Below are 17,970 nucleotides of genomic sequence, written 5' to 3' on the forward strand. Positions count from 1 at the left end.
TTATCATTGCATATCACTGTTTTACTATGGGAGGAAACGCTTTTTAATCCTCTTGGAGCTGAAATTTAACTTTTTAAAAGCGCTACAGATGTGGAAATGTTGAGCCAGGACACCTATTAAAGTACTCTTCAGTTGGTATGTCCATTAGGGTATACTAATGTCATTTTAAGCAAGCCATAATTGTTATACAGCTGCATGCATTTAGTCTTTACATTCCCTGTTCGTAAGAAGAGTGATTCAACAAGCGCCAGTAGCTACAGAATGATTTCTTTGATGAATCCTGCTGCTGTTAAACTGTTGGTAAATGCTAGTCCTACCTCCTCCTATAAGGAAGGGAAAGCCATTGATAGATACAGAGGAAAGTGTATATACTGCGGCCACACTTGCTTTTAAAATTCTAAATTGTTAAGCTCACATGCTCAAGTTTTTGCTTGCATCATTTGAGGATATGAAGAACATGGGATCATAGGAGGTTACAAGGCTAATGACTTTAGGACAATTTCAAGCCTAGCCAAGTTTTACCCTTATTTCCATGATCAGCACCTATCGCCCCTGTCCAAGAGAGACTCGGGTGGAATCCCCGGGGTGAATTTATGGTGATCCATCCAATCATCCAGATTGCGTTTGAAGAGGGTCAATGAAGTGCTCTGCTTTTCTTGAAGCTGTAGTCTGTTCCAAATGTGTGGTAACCTCTGGGAGACAAATCTGTCCGTCCAGCAGGTTCTGCTAATGTCACATACCAGGTTAAGCCCTTTAGAGCAAGTAACCTGCGTCCCATTTATAGATGTACAGCATTTCCAGTAAAGCAGGGTCAAAGATTGCCTTATATGCAAGGCAGAGATCACCTTTGAGTAGTCTTTCATAAAGTGACTGATTTCAGATGATCCTCCTAGGACAGATGCTGAAGACCTTGAATTTTCCTTGTGAGCAGGTGCTTGGAAAGGTACATACCAAAAGGGGCATTGTACTCTATTATTGACCTGATGATGGAAGAGTACAGGGAGGTTATAACTTTTTTTTTTTGTCTGGAGGCAATGCCCTTACTTATGAGATGAGCACTATAGGATGCCCTTCTTGCCACTGTGGAGACGGAGACATAGTGATCAAAGGTAAGGTTGCTGTCAACCTGTGTGCACAGGTCTCTCACACCACTGAGTGCGTACTTAGGGTGGTGGTATTGCTGTGGTAGTTAGCAGGAACATAACTCTTCCCAAAAGGGATGAAAACGCATTTTTTTTTGCATTGAGTTTAAGGCCATGACTTTGATAGCAGTCATTTGCTTGTGTAAGACCATCTTGTAGCATGTTGACATCGTTCGGAGATTCTATGACTGCTCCCTGTTTGCAGTCATCAGCAAACTTTGTTAGCCATAGACCTTTAGTTATTGCTTGTACTTCAGAGAAGTAGATTCTAAACAGTAGCTGTCCCAGGACTGATCCCTGTGGAATATCACTGGTTACAGGTCTGCTGTTGGAGGTGGATTCACCTATTTTGACTATATGGGTTCTATCAGCGAGTCAGTTAGAGACCCATCTAATGATATAAGGATTGTTACCTAGCTGGGTGAAATGATGCCCGAGTTGGGGGATAGTATCAAAAGCCTTGGCTAAGTCTAGGTAATCTGTATGCTCAGATTTCCTCTCGTCAAGGGCCTTGGTGACTGTCTCAAAAAAGTCCACCAGGTTTAACAGGCATAATCTCCCTTTGACAAATCCCCATTGAGTAAGGTCAAGTGTTTGGAGAAATACCTATATAGGTTCATAGGTTGGTACTAGGCTATCGGTCCTAGGGCCTATGCAAGCCTAGCTATAACAATTCCCTGGATATTTCTTCCCACAATATTTACTTCTCTGGACCCCTGTCTAGCAGGGCAACTGATATGATCCCCGGGGTGAATTTCCTATCTCCCATCCAATCATCAAGGTTCCTTTTGAAGAGGGCCAATGAGGCGCTCTGCTTGACATGTATGGGGCAGTCTATTCCAGAGTATGGGGAGTCTCTGGGTCAGAAACCTATCCCTCCAGCATATTTTGTTCGTTGTGATGACCAGGTTTAGATCCCTGGAGCATGTGGCTCTGAGGGATTGGGATTTTTTTTTAAGTGGAGCATGTCCAACAGCTCAGGGTTTGACATGGTCTTGTATGTTAAGCAGAGATCGCCTGTGAGTAGACGATATGCCACAGAGTATAGCTGGAGTTTTTTTTTTAGACGGTCAGCATATGGCATCTGCTTTAGGCCTGTGATTCTTTTAGTGAGGTATTTCTGTGGCCTTTCCAGCTGTTGCAGATGTCTTGTGAGGTACATACCAATTGGGGCATTACTATAATGAGTCTAATGAGGGATGAGTACAGTGGAACAATGACCTCCTTTTTTCTGGATTAAAAGCCCTTCATGGTGAGGTGTGCCACATAGAAGGATTTCCTGACTGTTGTGGCGATGTGGTTATCGAAGGTGAGACCACTGTCCACCTGTGTCCCTAAGTCTCTCATCACACTTTCAATGTTTAGTGTCCTGCCACCTATGTGGTAATTCATGGGTACAGGTTTTTTTCCAAAGGGGATAACTATACATTTCTTGGCATTAAGCTTGAGCCCATGGCTCTGGCACCAGGCATCTGTTTCTGTAAGGCCCTTTTGTAGAATATCCACATCATTTGGGGATTCAATAATGGCTCCCAGTTTGCAGTCATCTGCAAACTTTGTTAGCCAGAGTCCCTTAGTGTTGGCCTGTACTTCAGAGAAGTAGATGCCAAACAAGAGTGGTCCCAGGACTGAACCCTGAGGTACTCCACTTGTCTGGAGCTGGATTTGGAGTCGGCTACTTTTACAGTCTGGGTTCTGTCAGTAAGCCATTTGGCAACCCATCGAGTGACGTAGGGATTTATGCCCAGCTTAGTAAGTTTATCTATGATTCCAGAGTGGGGGATGGTGTTGAAGGCCTTGGTGAGGTCCAGATAGGCTGTGTGGACTGCCTTACCCTTGTCCACAGCTCTGGAGACTGATTCGAAGAAGTCAGTCAGATTCAGGAGACAAGATCGGCCCTTCACAAACCCAAACTGGGTGAGGTCCAGTGGTTGAAGGTTGCCAATGTCTTTGTTTATAAGTTCCATGATGATGCATTCCATGCCCTTGCAGATCAGGCTTGTCAGTCTGATGGGACGATAGTTCCTGGGATCCAAGGCGGATCCCCCCTTGTGGAGTGGGATAAGTGTAGCTGTGCACCACTCAGTGGGCAACGAAGCCTGAGGTGAGGCTATGATTAAACATGACACTTAGGTGAGGTGCCACTTCATTTTGTAGTTCATGTAGTACAAAGCCTGGGATGTCATCTGGTCCCAATATCTTTGATGAGGTCCATGATGATTCACTCCATAGCCTTGCAGATGAGGCTAGTCAGGCCAATAAGTCTGTAGTTCCCGTGTCATTTGGAGCACCACCTTTGTGCAAGGGGATAACGGTGGCATTTTTCCATTCAGGGGGACAAAGTCTGTGCTTAGACTGTGATTGAAAAGAGTAGCCAGTGGTGAAGCTAATTCTTATTTGAGCTCATGTAGGATGCAGCCTGGGATATTATCAGGTCCCATAGATGCTGTGTTTTTGACGTTAGAGAGGACATTCACGATCTGCTCTTTAGAGATGCAAGGTACAGGACAGGTGGTAGGGATGTCATGGGTTATGTGTGGCAGGGACAGGGGAGTGAAGTTTTCACAGAACCTGTTGGCTAACAGGTTAGCAATGTTCACAGGCATAGTATATGTGGTATCTTAACTACCAGTGCGGCACAAATATGGGCCTTTCCTTTTAGGTTACCGATGTAACTAAAGACTGCCTTATGGTTGTCCTTAGTTGAGCAAGCTAATTTGGATTTGTAGTTGGCTTTGGAGAAATTCACAAGAGGTCTTATTTGCTTGTTTAAGCTGACGAGGGAGTGTTTCCAGTTTCGGGCTCACTCTCTCTTACTCTTGGACAGCAATTTCTTTCTCTTATTGTAAAGCCTGTTGGTGGCAGTTGTCCACCAGGCATATTTGCTCTTCCTTGAGGAGCTTGTTTTGGTCCCATCAGGTACAGCCGAGTCAGTGCAAGTTATACAGATGTTTGTATAAAGCATTTGTGTAGAACTCTGCATAGTTGCCAGTTCCATCTGAGGGAGAGGTGCAGTGAAGCTATTTATACCATCCTGTAAGAGAGTATAATCTGCTTTGGAGAAGTTTTTTTTACTTTAGTTGCTGCTGGCGGGGGGGTCAGGTGTGATAGTTCGAATGACACTGATTTGTGGTCAGAGCTCACCAGAGAAGACCTCACGGCGGGGATTCTATAGTGGTCCTCCATATTGGTAAGCACTAGATCCAGGATGTTGTCACCCCTAGTGGGAGTGTCAACCAACTGGTCCAGGGCATTGAAGTTAATGAAGTTGAGGAACCTTTGGGCAAGTGAGTTTGCGCACGAGAAATTTACTCAGTCAGTAGTTGGATAGTTAGTCTCTCAAAACCATGGTGTTTGGCTGCATCTTGATAGACTCAAGGTAGATCCAAATAGGCTGAGTGGGTGTCCTGATTCATGGAGGGGGTTCCTGTAGCTGGCAGTGACTTGAATAGGTGTCCTACCAACAGTTTATTGCACCTGAAGTATCTCCAGAGAATCATGCCATCTAACCAGTCTGGAGGTGTATTTCTTTAATGAATATTGATGCAACACCTCCTTTAGTTTTCATGCTTGCAGTTTGTGGTTTGAACGTGTAGAAGGAGGTGTAGCCTGATATGGCTGGGGTGCTCTCCACAGCCTTGAACCAGGTCTCTGTGACTACGTAAATGTCTGTCTTCCAAGCTGAGGACTGCTTCTAGTGAGTGCAGCTTCATGTTAAGACTCCTGACATTTATCAGCATAACATTAAGGTTATTTTTAGATGGAGTTTTTATGTTGGGAATTTTGTCCTTGAGACGCTGCCTAAAAAAGGCACTATAGGGGTGGCAAGAGCCTTGGCCAGTAGCCGAAATCCCAGGGGTGATAGATGAAGACCATCTCTGGCAAGCATCAAGGTCTGTTGATCATATCATCCCAGGCTGACAGATACTGTATTCCCTTAGAATGACACCAGAAACTAAGCCAGCTATTGAAGTCAATCATTTTCTGTTTGTATTGAGGCATGACTGCTATCTTTCCCTCTTCTATTAATACTCTTATTGCTTCTGATTCAGTAGTGACCAAAAGCTCTCTTAAGTGTGCATATAATTATCTCCTAAAGTCTCTACCAGAACAGCTGATACTGGAACTATTGTAAAGAAAAGCTTGACTGGTTACATGTGAATCTACTAGAGGATATTAAAGCTGAAATTTTGAATTCGCATTTAGATAATGAGATTGATTTTGGACCTTCTCATGCTGAAGTCCAGAAACAATGTGATGAGAGGAAATTGATTCAGGGGGTTATTCAAACTTTTCAGCTTTCTTTCTCCAAAACCTGTTAAAGGTTTTACACCTGCCACTGTACCCTTCTATAAAAAGGCAAAATAAGCAGGCACTGTAAGCTTCTGGCTAGCAGACATTTAAAGAACAATTCCAAAAAGAAGGGAGGAGCTCCCCAAAAGTAAGGACAGTCCCAACAAGTCTGAATGACTTAACTTCAGGTAGTTTGTCCACCTCCCCACCCTGACAAACCTTTTAAATCTTACCCAAAATCTGTCCATTCCTCAGTCTTTGGCAATAGATTTGTCTCAGATAAAAGGGTTCTGGGAGCTATACATCAGGGATAAAGATGGCAATGAAAATCCCTCCATTTTTCCCACCTGTTCAGCAACTTGGAGAGGCAATGAAAGCTGTCCCTCTTTCTTTGATTGGAAAAGATTTTACTCAAGAATGTTTCTGGCACCAGGGAAATAAACTCAGTCTTGGATTTTTCCTTCTGTACCAGTTTGTGAAAGTGCCGAAGGTGAAAATGCTGCTCCATTGCAACCTGTTATCTTCAGTTCCCCTATAAGTGTTTTAGCAACTCTGGATTTAAAGGATGCTAATCGTCACATTCCTCTTACCACAGATTTCAAATGTTTCTAAAGGGTTTTTATCCCTAAATTACACTCTGTGTACTTTGCATTACCCTTTGGGTTCTCCACTGCTCCAAGGGTATTTGGAAAGTGTTGAACCCCAGTGATAGCCTATTTCAAACTACAGGGTATTCATATTTTTCTTTATTTAGATGACTTGCTTATCTTTGCAGAGGTTATTTTCAAACTCATGGACATCTCTCACTTGGTTAAGAGATCTCCTTCGCAGATTGATTTCAAGAGAACATCCAAAAATCTTTGAGTCATTCTCACAAGATTGTTTTCCTGGGCTGACTCCTGGATACACATGGTCAGGGTTTTTCTTTCACAGGAAAAGATCTTTGTCTAAATCTCTTCCTTAGATTTTCCACTCAGTTCAAAATGTAGGCAGGGAAGTTTATCAGGATGCTAGGATTCATCTTCTCCGTGACTGTCATGATTCCTTTAACCAGAGTCCATGTGTCCCAAAATGTGTGTGCTTCCCAACATCCAGCACCCCCTGGTATTCCAGGTTTCCTGTTTTCGGGATTTGTTAAAAAGAGCTGCTATGGGGAGAGCAGTTTTATCTGAATCCATATCTCATATTTTCCCTCCTGCTCCATAGTCTGTAACTGCATACACCTCCGTCTTCACTTGAGGGGCAGTGTCTATGGGATTAAAAGTGCAGGGTCTTTGGAGTACAGAAGCCTATCAGAAAAATGATCGCTCCTTGCTGGGATCTTAATTTTTTGTTAGAGAAGATAACACTTGCTCCACTTGAACAAGCTAACCTGGCTGACTTGAGGTTCTTAACATGGAAAACAGATTTACTGATTGCTTTGACGTCTGTATCTGAGTTACAATCTCTTATGGTGGGTCTACATTATCTCCTCTTTCAAAGAGGCAGAATTTCTTTGAGAACTAATCCTTCTCTGATGCCTAAAGTGGTATTGGAATTTACTTTAAGCCAGACTATCTATCACGCTGTTCTTTCCAGACCCTGAAAATACTCCATACTTTGTACCAGACTGGTCTGTGGACATCCAATTTTGACAGAACAAAATCTTTCAGAACTTCCAATCAGTTGTTCATTTCTTGTGAAGATAAGAAGGGGCATCCCTGTCAGAGCAGACTATTTTCAAATAGTTCTCTCTGTTACCTTTTGTTATTCCCACCAGAACAAAACTCTTCCAGGCAGGGACAAGGCTTCATCTGTACAACGGCCATGGCTTCATATGTTGCTTTTTGGAAAGGGGTGGACATGAAGTATTCTAGAGGCAGTAAGTTGGTCCTCTGTTCATATTTTTTTACAAAGCACTATAAATTAGATTCCTTTTTCAGATCTAGGACCAGAACCATTCACCAAGAGATCCTGGACCCTTCCCCTTGCACCTCCCAGTTGTTCTAAGCTGTGGTGATGTGCTTATAGCTTAGGCTGCTGCAACAGTGATCAGTATGAGGAAAATATTGCAGTTGTGTAAGTAAACTACTGTACAGAAGGTGTTTTGATCAGTGCTGCTGTAACCACCTCCTCTCTGCCCTGCTTGTTTTTTGGTCTTTTTTTTATGCCAGGGAGTGGACATGTAACTTTTTTAATTGTTCTTTTCCTAGCAATGTCTTCTTAACACTTAACCTCTCTCTGTCTCAGTAGGCATGAAAGCTGTGAAGGGCTTGGTGCCCAAACCTGTCTTGTTAATCGGCTTAAATTGAGCTGACTGATTGGGTACATGGAAAGTACCTTGAAGCTTTGGAAACTGGACAGCTGTTGTTGTTATCCTATGCAGGATATAACCAGTATAGCTTGGGATACTGCAGCAGTCATTCGAAAATCATCTGCTATGGTAAGTTTATTTACACAACTGTACTTGCTTATTGTCCCTCTTTGTCCTGTTGCTGTCCCATCCACCATTGCCCTTCCAAGTTGTCACCTTCGCTTCTGTAACTAACAGACCTAACCCTAAAACTTTATTCCTAGTCCTTTTTCCTGTTGGACAAGTTAGGAAACAGGAACCTCATGGAAGGTGGGTGAGCTTGAACACTGGAGAAGCACCTGTGTGAAAGTTTGCCCACTTGGATCTGTTGTGAAGGAGGAGTAACCCACCCAGAGAGGCAGTCAGAGGGGGACAACAATAATCTATTGTTGTAGTGAGTACATATCTTTTGTTTGTTTGAGTGTGAGATTATTGCCAAGTTAAAGGCCCCCCCAAGTAGCTACCATCTTTTTTTCTGGCTTTTGTTTGTTGATGTGCATAGCTTCCTTATTATCTTGGAGTCTCCTGCCTTTTTTTTTTTACTTAAGGAAGATTTTTTTTCATCTGTGTATTACTGCACATTGATGACATAGAGCAATCCAGGCTTTTTCCTCCTGTTTGGGTAGCTGTGGGGGGGATATTTTTATTAACATTGATTTTGAGGTGTTGAGTAGTAGTATGAAGTGTAGTGGTGTAATATGTGAACCTCTTTTCAGGTAGGATTTTTTAGGTTCTTTGCCTGAAACTGATCACCTTTTTTGTGTCAAGTGTCTGAGATAATCTGCCACCTGCTTAGAAGGGTGTCTGTACAACTGTAGCCAAATCCCATTCTTTGGAAGGTACTGCAGTAATGATTCTATGTTTAACGGTACTGTGGTAACGAGCCTGTGTTTGAATGTCTATAGATAATGGTGAGTGACCTTAGCAGTAATGATACTATATTTTGAATATATGTGGGTAATGGTGAGTAACCTCATCCAGGTGAACTTTGTGACTTGATCACGTTTGACATGCTCAACACTGTCATAAAGTGAAAAAGTTGGCAATTTTAAAATAAAGTTTTAGTTTCAGCAGTTACATTGATTCCTTACTGTAGTTCTGTAACATTCTGTCCAGCCAGGTATTTAACCTCGATATCACATTATTGTTTAGTGCCAAGTACATTGGATGGGAAGTAAGTTTCAGCTCCATCAAAAATAACGGTATGGCCAGTGTATTGTGAAAACATTAGCTAAGCAAGATGGCTGTAGGTATGTGATGCCACTTACATTTAGTGATATGAAGTAATATCATTTGGTGTCCTTTTGTATAAGCTTGTATCTCTATCATTTTAATAAATACCAAGATCTTTGTACATTTTGTTTTGTAGGTAAATAAATGAAGCCAACATGTTGTGGCTTTAAAACTTTGATACTTCTACATAATGAATAAACTTGTAACTCCTGTCTGAAAAGTGACAACCTGTATTTCTATGAGAGTTAAATATTTTGTTTTGATTAAAGCTTTTAAGTTGCTTGGTTATGCTTCATGCTTAAAAGGACTTCAGCATCTTGTATCATTGTGCTTTTATAGGTGTCATTTTATTGAGTACTTGTTCACAGTCTTAGTATTTCTCTTTGTTTATAGATATCTGAGGCCAGAAACTGCCCAAGGCATATTCCTAAACTTCAAACGCCTTCTTGAATTTAACCAGGGTAAACTACCTTTTGCAGCTGCTCAGATTGGAAACTCCTTTAGGAATGAAATCTCACCGCGCTCAGGACTTATTCGAGTCAGGTGTGCTGACAACATCTTTTTGCTTAATTTTTAAATGATGTAAATGATTGGCATTATTGAGCTACAGCTGAATAGATGTAGAGGGAATTTCATATGTGCTTGATAAGGGAAACTTCTACATTTCTTGTTTGGTTGTGCCCGATGATATGCACATGCGCATTTGTGTGTGCGCATGTGTGTGTGTGAATTCTTTACATATGTGGAGGAAGGAATCTGCATATAATCGGGACCTTCTGCTTTAGAGACCAGAGTGTAACTTTAGAAGCTTACGTTTTTTTTTTCTATGCAAGAGATTTTTTTGCATACTTAGTGACAAAACTTGCAGTGTATAGCAATGTTATCCTTGCTGACGTTAGTATATTTCTTCCAGTTTTCTGCCTAGTTCTGATTGATATATATATATATATATATATATATATATATATATATATATATATATATAGACCAGGAATTACAGCATAAAACCTTTTACCCGCCCCCAACCCCTCTGGCTAACTTATCCCTACTCCTTGATGTGTTTTCTGCCCGGTTCTGACATTGAATTGTATTGATAACGGGTGCATGTGTGCATCAAGAATTGCAGTATAAACCCACTCACCCCAAGCCTTTATTGGTCTGCTGTTCTGCAGCATACATTCAGTTCTTGTGGTTAGTTTGTTCCGTCTCCTTGATCTCTCCCTATTGTTCTTTATAAGAGCAAACAATGGAAGCAGCAGAACTGATTTCTTCTATAGGCTGTCCCTCTCTCTGTGTCTGTCTTTACTTGGGACCTAGTCTTTTCCTGCACACATCCCTTAAGGTACATGGTGGGTTTAATGGTGTGTGTGTTTGTGTGTCATGTTGGTAGAGTCCCACCCCGTAGAAGCACACAGTTCAGCCTGTCCTTCACATTCTTTGGCACCTTTACAGTCTTCATAAAATGCGCTCTAGCATTAGGAGGTTTGCTATGAGGAGACACTTTTCTTTCAACCCTCCTGGTAGGAGGTAATCATGAAAAAGCTAGCAGTTTTGCATCTTCTGGGTGTTTGTACAGTGTCCAAGATGATGTCCGTTTTCCTGCTGTGCAAGCAGGCATCCTATACCTGTGGAAATCTGAAACATACAGGCACATAAAAACTCAACTCCCCCCTTCTGTTTCTCTTAATAATTAGATGGGGAAATACTTGTACACTGTTTTGATGATAACTGGATTTGGCTATTTATGCAAACAAATGCAGAACATGTAGAATTTTGAGATGGGATTTAAAAAAATAAATACCTGGCCTTATCTCACTATTCCAGTTTCTGACTGTGGCTCTTCTGCTGCGGTTTCCTTTATACAGTGACCTCTGGTACATTTACTTGCATGTTTGGCCAAACTGATCTGTTTTCTATAACTCTGTATTTTAGTAGACTTTTATCAGGGTTATGTGGCGTCGGCCCTGAATTAAGGAGAACCTCACATCAGAGTACTTCTTGATGTACAGGGTGCTCATCTACCTTTTGTTTACTTCCTGCATATATATTGTAACGTTTAGAGGCCCCCCCCCAAAGTTTACATGTCAATGCCTCGGTTGCATCTTTGGACTTTGAAAATGGGGCGTAGAAGGCCTAGAAGCCCATCTTGTGCATCAGATGTGTGCATTCTTTTGGATGTACACTATTTCTATGTACCCTAGTTTGAGAATTGGAAGCCAGAAAAATGCTACCAAATTACATTCACACAAGATTTGATTACTAGTGTGTGCATAGAAATGTTTTTATTTGTTTTCTGGATGCAGTAAAAGCATTTTGTGTATTAATACATCTTTTAAAACTATGCTGGACCTAACATCTTCTTAAGTAAAAATTCAGGAATAAATGCAGACAAGAAAATTATTTTGCCTTCAGCAAGCACTTTTTATTCTCAAAAAAAAAAAAAAAAAAAAAGATTTTATACTGCAGCAAGAAAAGTTAGATGGCCTAAAATTTGGCCCAAGCAGTTCCTTTCAGTACAGGTGCAGGTCTTGTCACAAACAAGTTTGGTAGATTAACTGGCTGACCTGAATTTTTGACTTCTCTACTCCACTGGCTCATTGATTTTTTGTATAGGTTCTGTGCTACTTGCTGTGTGCTTTGCTGCAAGCAGGAAAATTATTCATCCAAGCAGTCATGTTTCAGTGCGGTCTACAGTCAATCTAAAAGCACCCCCCCATAAGGAGTCCTATCCCTCAAGCACTTTTATAGTAAAGCACCCACACTGTACTGATTGTATTCCTGGAAAATGTCATTAACATCTCTGTCTGCTGCTGGAATCATCCTTATGTCTGCTGTTGGCATTTGTAAAGAGAAAAAAAAAATCTGAGATGCACATAAAAGAACACTGGATAAAGTAAGTTTAATTAAGAAAGGGTACTTGTGGTAGATCATGCTAATCTTGTTTTTTTCCTCCTACTGGTTTTAATTTAAAACGTTGTCAGCATTTGCTTTGGCTTAATTTTAATGAAGTTTTACTATTTTCCTGCTTAGGTTATGTTAACAATCCTCACTTTAGAAAGGGCATTTAAGGCAAGCTCTTGGTGATTATATTTTAAATGACCTACAATGGCATCTTTATGTTTAAAAAGTCTTACTTCAAATATATATATTAACAAAGTAACAGTTCATTTGATTTTTTTAGGGGAATTTGTTGGTGTACTTTTGCAAGGAAACTGGGTCTTAAGGTATGCAGCAGCGTCAGTTACTGGCTGTTGTATTGTAATGTACAAGTTCCAGTATTATAAACAAATTCTTAAAATTGTGAAATATTGAATGCCTTTCTTTGCATTTATACACTTTCATGCGGGAGTAGCAAGTAGTTCATTATGTAATCACTTCCTTTTCAAATGTATAGGTTGGTAACCGTAACTTTTGCTTTTCCATTGTAGCTCTAAAAGTTTTCTGTAATGGCAGTGTCAGCCTTGAGTGGATTTATGTTTGGTGCTCATGGATGTGATATAGAGAACCTAATGTACATTAGAGATATGGAAACAAACTCTGTCCCCACAGTCCAAGTGTTTATAGATCCTATCAGCTGACATTTCACAACATATACTATCCATTTCCCACCACCTGGTATTTTTCTACACTAACTGCAATTGTCAGATGATTGTAATCTATTATGCTACATATTCTTGTGTATTTAGTTGACCATCCTTACTGATGTATTAATTCTTATTTTTTACAATTGGCAACCTAAGGTTGCCAAGGAGGCTTGTTTGTATCACTGGCACAACAGGTAGCAAACTCGCCTTTGGTACAGAATGCTGTGGGCTCTATTAACACACCATGTAGATGGATTGTTAATACTGCAATGCAGAATAACAGGGGTGCTGCACTTCTGTTATGCCATCCTTCTGATGAGACATTAAACCAAGATTCCATCTGCTTGAATTGGTGGTGGCTTAGATGGATGTTAAAGATCCCACAGCACCTATCGAAAAGAATTAGGGGGTGGTTCCCTGATGCCCTGACCAAATTTCCCATTGTAGTATAAATATAAATAAAAATAACATAAGTAATTCCTATCCTAGTGGGACTAACCCAGTCAACAAAGGATAATTATATAAAATAAACCCATTGTTTCAAAATCCACTGTTTGAGTACAAGTAAAAGAGCCAGCTGCCCGTGTTATATCATGCAGTCAGTAACTGTATTAGATGTGTGAAACAAAGTTCCACGCAAAAATGTTCATGCTTTTTTTTTTGTTTTGTTTTTTTTAAACCTTGGACTGAGCCATAGTGCCCACAGTGTGTGTGTTTGTGTATATTTTAACTCTAGTGCCCACAGTGTGTGTGTGTTTGTGTATATTTTAACTCTAGAACTATCAGGCATAGGGCCTAGTCCTTGAAAAATGTTTTCAACAGAAGTTGCATATTTGGCAGAGCATTTGCATTCCCACTTCATACCTTCAAAACCAAAAAGAGAGATGTGTAACAGGTAGAAGAATATTTCGTAGGTAAACCAAACTATTTTAGTGTCTAATAGCTATGGCTGCCCCTCCCCTCCGCCGGCTTGAAGTTGCTGAACTGGTAGGTCACTTTTGAGACTTTTGTATCAGATGACTACCGTGTGAGGCCTCTGATGTGACCCTTTCAGGAGGCCATCAAGCAGTCTCCTACATGTGCATCCTCACAGGTCAAAGCTTCTGTGATGTCCAGGTAATATTCCACTGAACTGCCACCAAATAATGAAGTCTCCCACTATCCTGGGGCAATAACTAAGGAGCTTCAATCCTCACTACGGACTCCAGTGTGAGACTGTCACTTAAACAGGGGTAATATTCCACAATTTTCCCCTAAGAGCACAACAGGAACACATTCTGTAACCTGGGACTGGACTGTATTCTTCTGTCCACCCCAAATATAACTCCTTATTATGCAATTCAGAGCAACGTCTCCCAGTTTAAGACCTCTGATCCACTCTTACTTAAATTAAATCTCGCGCATCCTAACACTTCTGGGAAAGCCTGACACAGATTTCCAGCTGTGTCCCTTCCCCAAAATGATAAGATAATGTTGCCACCAAACAGAGCGTCTTCATGCCCTTTTAAAGGGTTGTCCAATTATGAAAATTAGAGATTAAAATCAATAGTAGCAAATGACCAAAGCAGCCAGACTTTCAGAGTTGCACAAGAAGTTATCAAGGCAAGAATAAGCACTCTCAAATCACTAAAGAAAGCACTGACCAGGCATGATGCAAGTTAATAAAAATATTTAATAATGAGCAAAATTATTAAAAGTATAATGAGCAAAATGATTAAAAGTATAAAACTGTAATTTCCATTAAACAAACAGAACTGAATCACCAGGAAAATTTAAATCGGTATTGTAGAATAGAAATCCAACATTCAGAAAGACTCTGATTAGCTATAATTTTCTAAATGACTAAAGAACACTATCCTTGATCTAAACTGAAATATTATCAGAGCAAAGACAGTCTTACAGTTCTTGGTGAGTCCTTTTGGGTATACACAGCACAGTACATCTGTGAACACCTCATAACTGGCTGTTAAGTGACAACTGTAACTGACAATGTCTGACTTCAACTGTCTTTAGCAGGCTGTTTTATAGACTAGCCTGTCATAAACTCCAGTTCAAATTTTTTTTATATCTTGAAAATCAACCAACAGCTGTTTAAGTTCCTTCCTGTCTTTCAACATCTGACAGTAAATCTTAGCTGTCAACATTCCAATGACATTTGCAGATCAGCTGAATCTGAGACAGTTTGCCTTTAGAATATTATTTCACAAATGTGCAGTTAGAAATGAAAAAGGACACTGTTCAAGTCTTTAAAACATTCTGTCCAAACAGATTATAAATCAACATGTAATAACTTATTTACAGTATCATAGCTAGTCAGGCTGGCATATAATACACAGGTTAATCTGAAATTATATGCAAAACTTCAGCCAGACATGCTAGCACAGATGACGGAGTCTAATTTTTTCACACCTTATCAGTCAAGCCTGCAGTCTCTTTACAGGCTCAGTTTCTGACGTATGAGTGTTAATGACTGAGAGTATGGGCAGCATTTCTCGAATATTTATCTTAAGTGGTAGAAGGGGATTGGGTTCATGTCATACCCTCCAGCCGTTAAATCCAATTACACTATGAAAATGAGACCCAAGCCACCAGTATATAAATCCCAGCCACAGCTGTTGGAATGTAAAGTGCAGTACTTGCTTCCCAGAACGTTTTCCTTTCAAGTGCAGGGTAGGGTTTTATGGATTTCATGGAATCCAGGCATCTAACACTTTGGGGGAAAAATGCCCCAGGAGTCTTGGATGGTGCAGTGGTGCAGCAGTAGTGTTATCTCAGCAAGAGGTTCTCTAGCTCGATTCTTGGCTGAGGTGCCTTCTGTGCGAAGTCTGCATGTCTTCCCTGCATTCATATTGGGTTTCCTCCGGTTTCCTCCCACGTCACAAAGACATCCGTCTAGAGTGTTTCGCCCTGGGCCTCTGCTGAAAATTGGCTTTGTTCCAAGTCAGACTTTCCCAGTAAACAAATTTAAATAAAATTTCTGCCATTTTGCCTGGGGGGGTCTTCTGCACTGCCTTAGTGTTAGAGGAATTAGGATTATAAAGATCAGTTCTCCCTGCATCTCTTTCTTGACTCCATTTTTGAAGACATCTTGTCATCAGCCTCACAACCTGAGGACTTATCCTTCTGGGATACCCTTCACAGAATGTATGAATTCTTCAATTGGGAGTTATCCCATGCCCAGATCAGGTATAGACCACTTTTGGGCCTGTCTAAACCTAGAGTCCTAGATTATGATTTCCAAGAAACATGTTTAGCCAGCTTCCCAGCTTCCTGCCTGTGAGAATCCAGACCACTTCTACAGGGTCCAGTGGTCTCACAAATACCTGTATAATGACCTGGTGGCTGATGTAACAGTGGTGACAGTGTGTGTCTGGATTCCAGAGAGGGATGTTATGCAGCTGCATTCAGGAATCCCATGCTAAATAACAGGGAGAGTAGTGCCCTTGATTTAGTTTTATAAGAGAAGAGAATGCACCTTGGCTACTGCAGCTTAATATTAGGGCTCTGCACTGCCAAATTCACATGCTTAAATATCAGGAGTGCAACTGTGAGCAACTGAAATGCTAGGAGCCTTGGAAAGGTGATACTGGATTTATGCATCCTTAGTCTTCAGGGTGCCAGGCACACCATGAAGTGCGACAGTGATGCAGTAGGTGCACCACACATGGCAGCTGCTCGAAGTTTGTAGTGAGGTGACTTGCCTGGCTGAGAGGCCAGCCCCTTGCAGAGCATATTAAGGTGAAATTCTAGATGTGCCATTAAATAAGGAGATGGTCTTTGGGCCCGATAGTGAAAAGGTGTTCAAAAATCTGGAAGAGAAGGGAAAACTATGCAATCTGTTAAAGACCTTTTTCATTCCCACCACCCAGGTACACCAGGTATTCTGAATAGCTGCATACTTGAGCTGTTTGGTTAGCTGTTACATACATACATCAACTTTATTACAAGCTGAGATAAGTACAAAATTGCAGTGTTCTATTACTGCATTTTATTTTTTCTGTTTTATTGCTTCATTGAATATTGTGTTAAAAATAGTACTGTATTTATCTGCTTATTTATTTGTTTCACTGAAAATTGTGAACTCTCTCTCTGTCTGCAGTTAGTTTTCCCACCCACTCTCCCTGTTTTTGTTGTGGTATTAATTTTGGTGGGTTTGGAATTGAACACGCCTCCTGGGCCCATCTCATTTGCTCACGCAACCAAGTACCCATATCATTTGCTCACTCAACCGAGTACAGTGAGATCATATTTTGATTTCAGACACTCCTACCATTCCAATCTGTTCGGCTCTATCCCAGCTGTATCCTAGTCTAGTCTCATTAGCTCATCCTGCCTAATACAGAGAGAACATTTGAGTAGGCATACCCACTTAGGCCCTGAACTTGTCTGATTGAAGACTGCTGGAACAGGGCTCAGTTCTGAGGTTTCTTACTGGTTAATTGGGTAATTTGTTTAAATCAGTTTGCTCGTTTTCTATTGTTATATAAAAAAAAATTGCACTTTATCTGCTTTTACTGTATTTGTGTTTCTTCCTACTTTACCTTATTTTGCTTTTGCCTTTTCTTAAAAGTACACAATTGTGTTTATTCTGCTGCATTTATTCTGCTTGGTAGTAGCCTGATTAAATTGTAACTGTTATTCTAAGCCTTTTGGTTTAAACACTTGGACTTCAGACCAGTTGTTTTACATTAAGGTTTGTGGACTGCATTGTTGTGACAGAACAGGTAGCTTTACAGCCTTCTAAGTTGGGAATTGTTGATTGAAGGCTCAGTGTCTGTTATTCTAAAAGCGCATTAGTTCTGGTTTAAGCACTTGGGCTTCAGGCCAGTTATTTTACATTAAGAAGTTTGTGGTCTGCACTCTTGTGGGAGGAGAGACTAGATTCTGCCCTTGTGAGCTGGGATTTCTGGTTAAAGGCTTATTGTGCCTTCTTATTTGAACTGTTTCTTTCTGAAATTTGTGCGCCTTGTTTGCTGTAGCCCAGAAGTTAGTAGTTTATTGGCCACTTTGGGCTAATTTCTATCTCTTTCATTTCCCTGCTATAAAAAAAAACACGTTTGTGTTTTTTTTGCGCTTGTATTCAGCTCAACAAGTGCCTGCCAGGTGTCCTACAGAGTTCTACAGCAGCGGAGAGACAAAAGAGACTTTGGAGTGATCAAGTATAATTTTTCTGCATTTTCTTACTGTCTTTAACTAATTCTGCCTAAAACACAGATTTTTTTTATTGTTTCTGTGATTTAAAAAGCTTGTTTCTGGTACATATTGTACTTATTTGCTACCTGCACTTGAACAAAGTCATTTTTGTGTTTAGATAATCTGTTTAACTGTTGTAGGCTACACACTAAAGTGCGATAGCCATTTCTGTACATTTAAAGTGCTTTTTTTT

The 17,970-nt window shown here is 40.6% G+C and overlaps 1 protein-coding gene across 1 annotated transcript in view; it reads left to right on the plus strand.

The window, feature by feature from the left end:
- Window positions 1-17,970, plus strand: part of GARS1 (glycyl-tRNA synthetase 1) — a 508,631-nt gene that overhangs the window by 220,546 nt on the left and 270,115 nt on the right. Inside the window, exon 8 of the mRNA XM_044066863.1 lies at window positions 9,394-9,543. Within this exon, the coding sequence (XP_043922798.1) occupies window positions 9,394-9,543 (150 nt within the window). The remainder of the gene's footprint in view (window positions 1-9,393; window positions 9,544-17,970) is intronic.

This window comes from Protopterus annectens, chromosome 3.part1 (assembly GCF_019279795.1).
Source record: "Protopterus annectens isolate FY-2018-M chromosome 3.part1, PAN1.0, whole genome shotgun sequence".
NCBI classification, from domain to species: Eukaryota; Metazoa; Chordata; order Ceratodontiformes; family Protopteridae; genus Protopterus; species Protopterus annectens.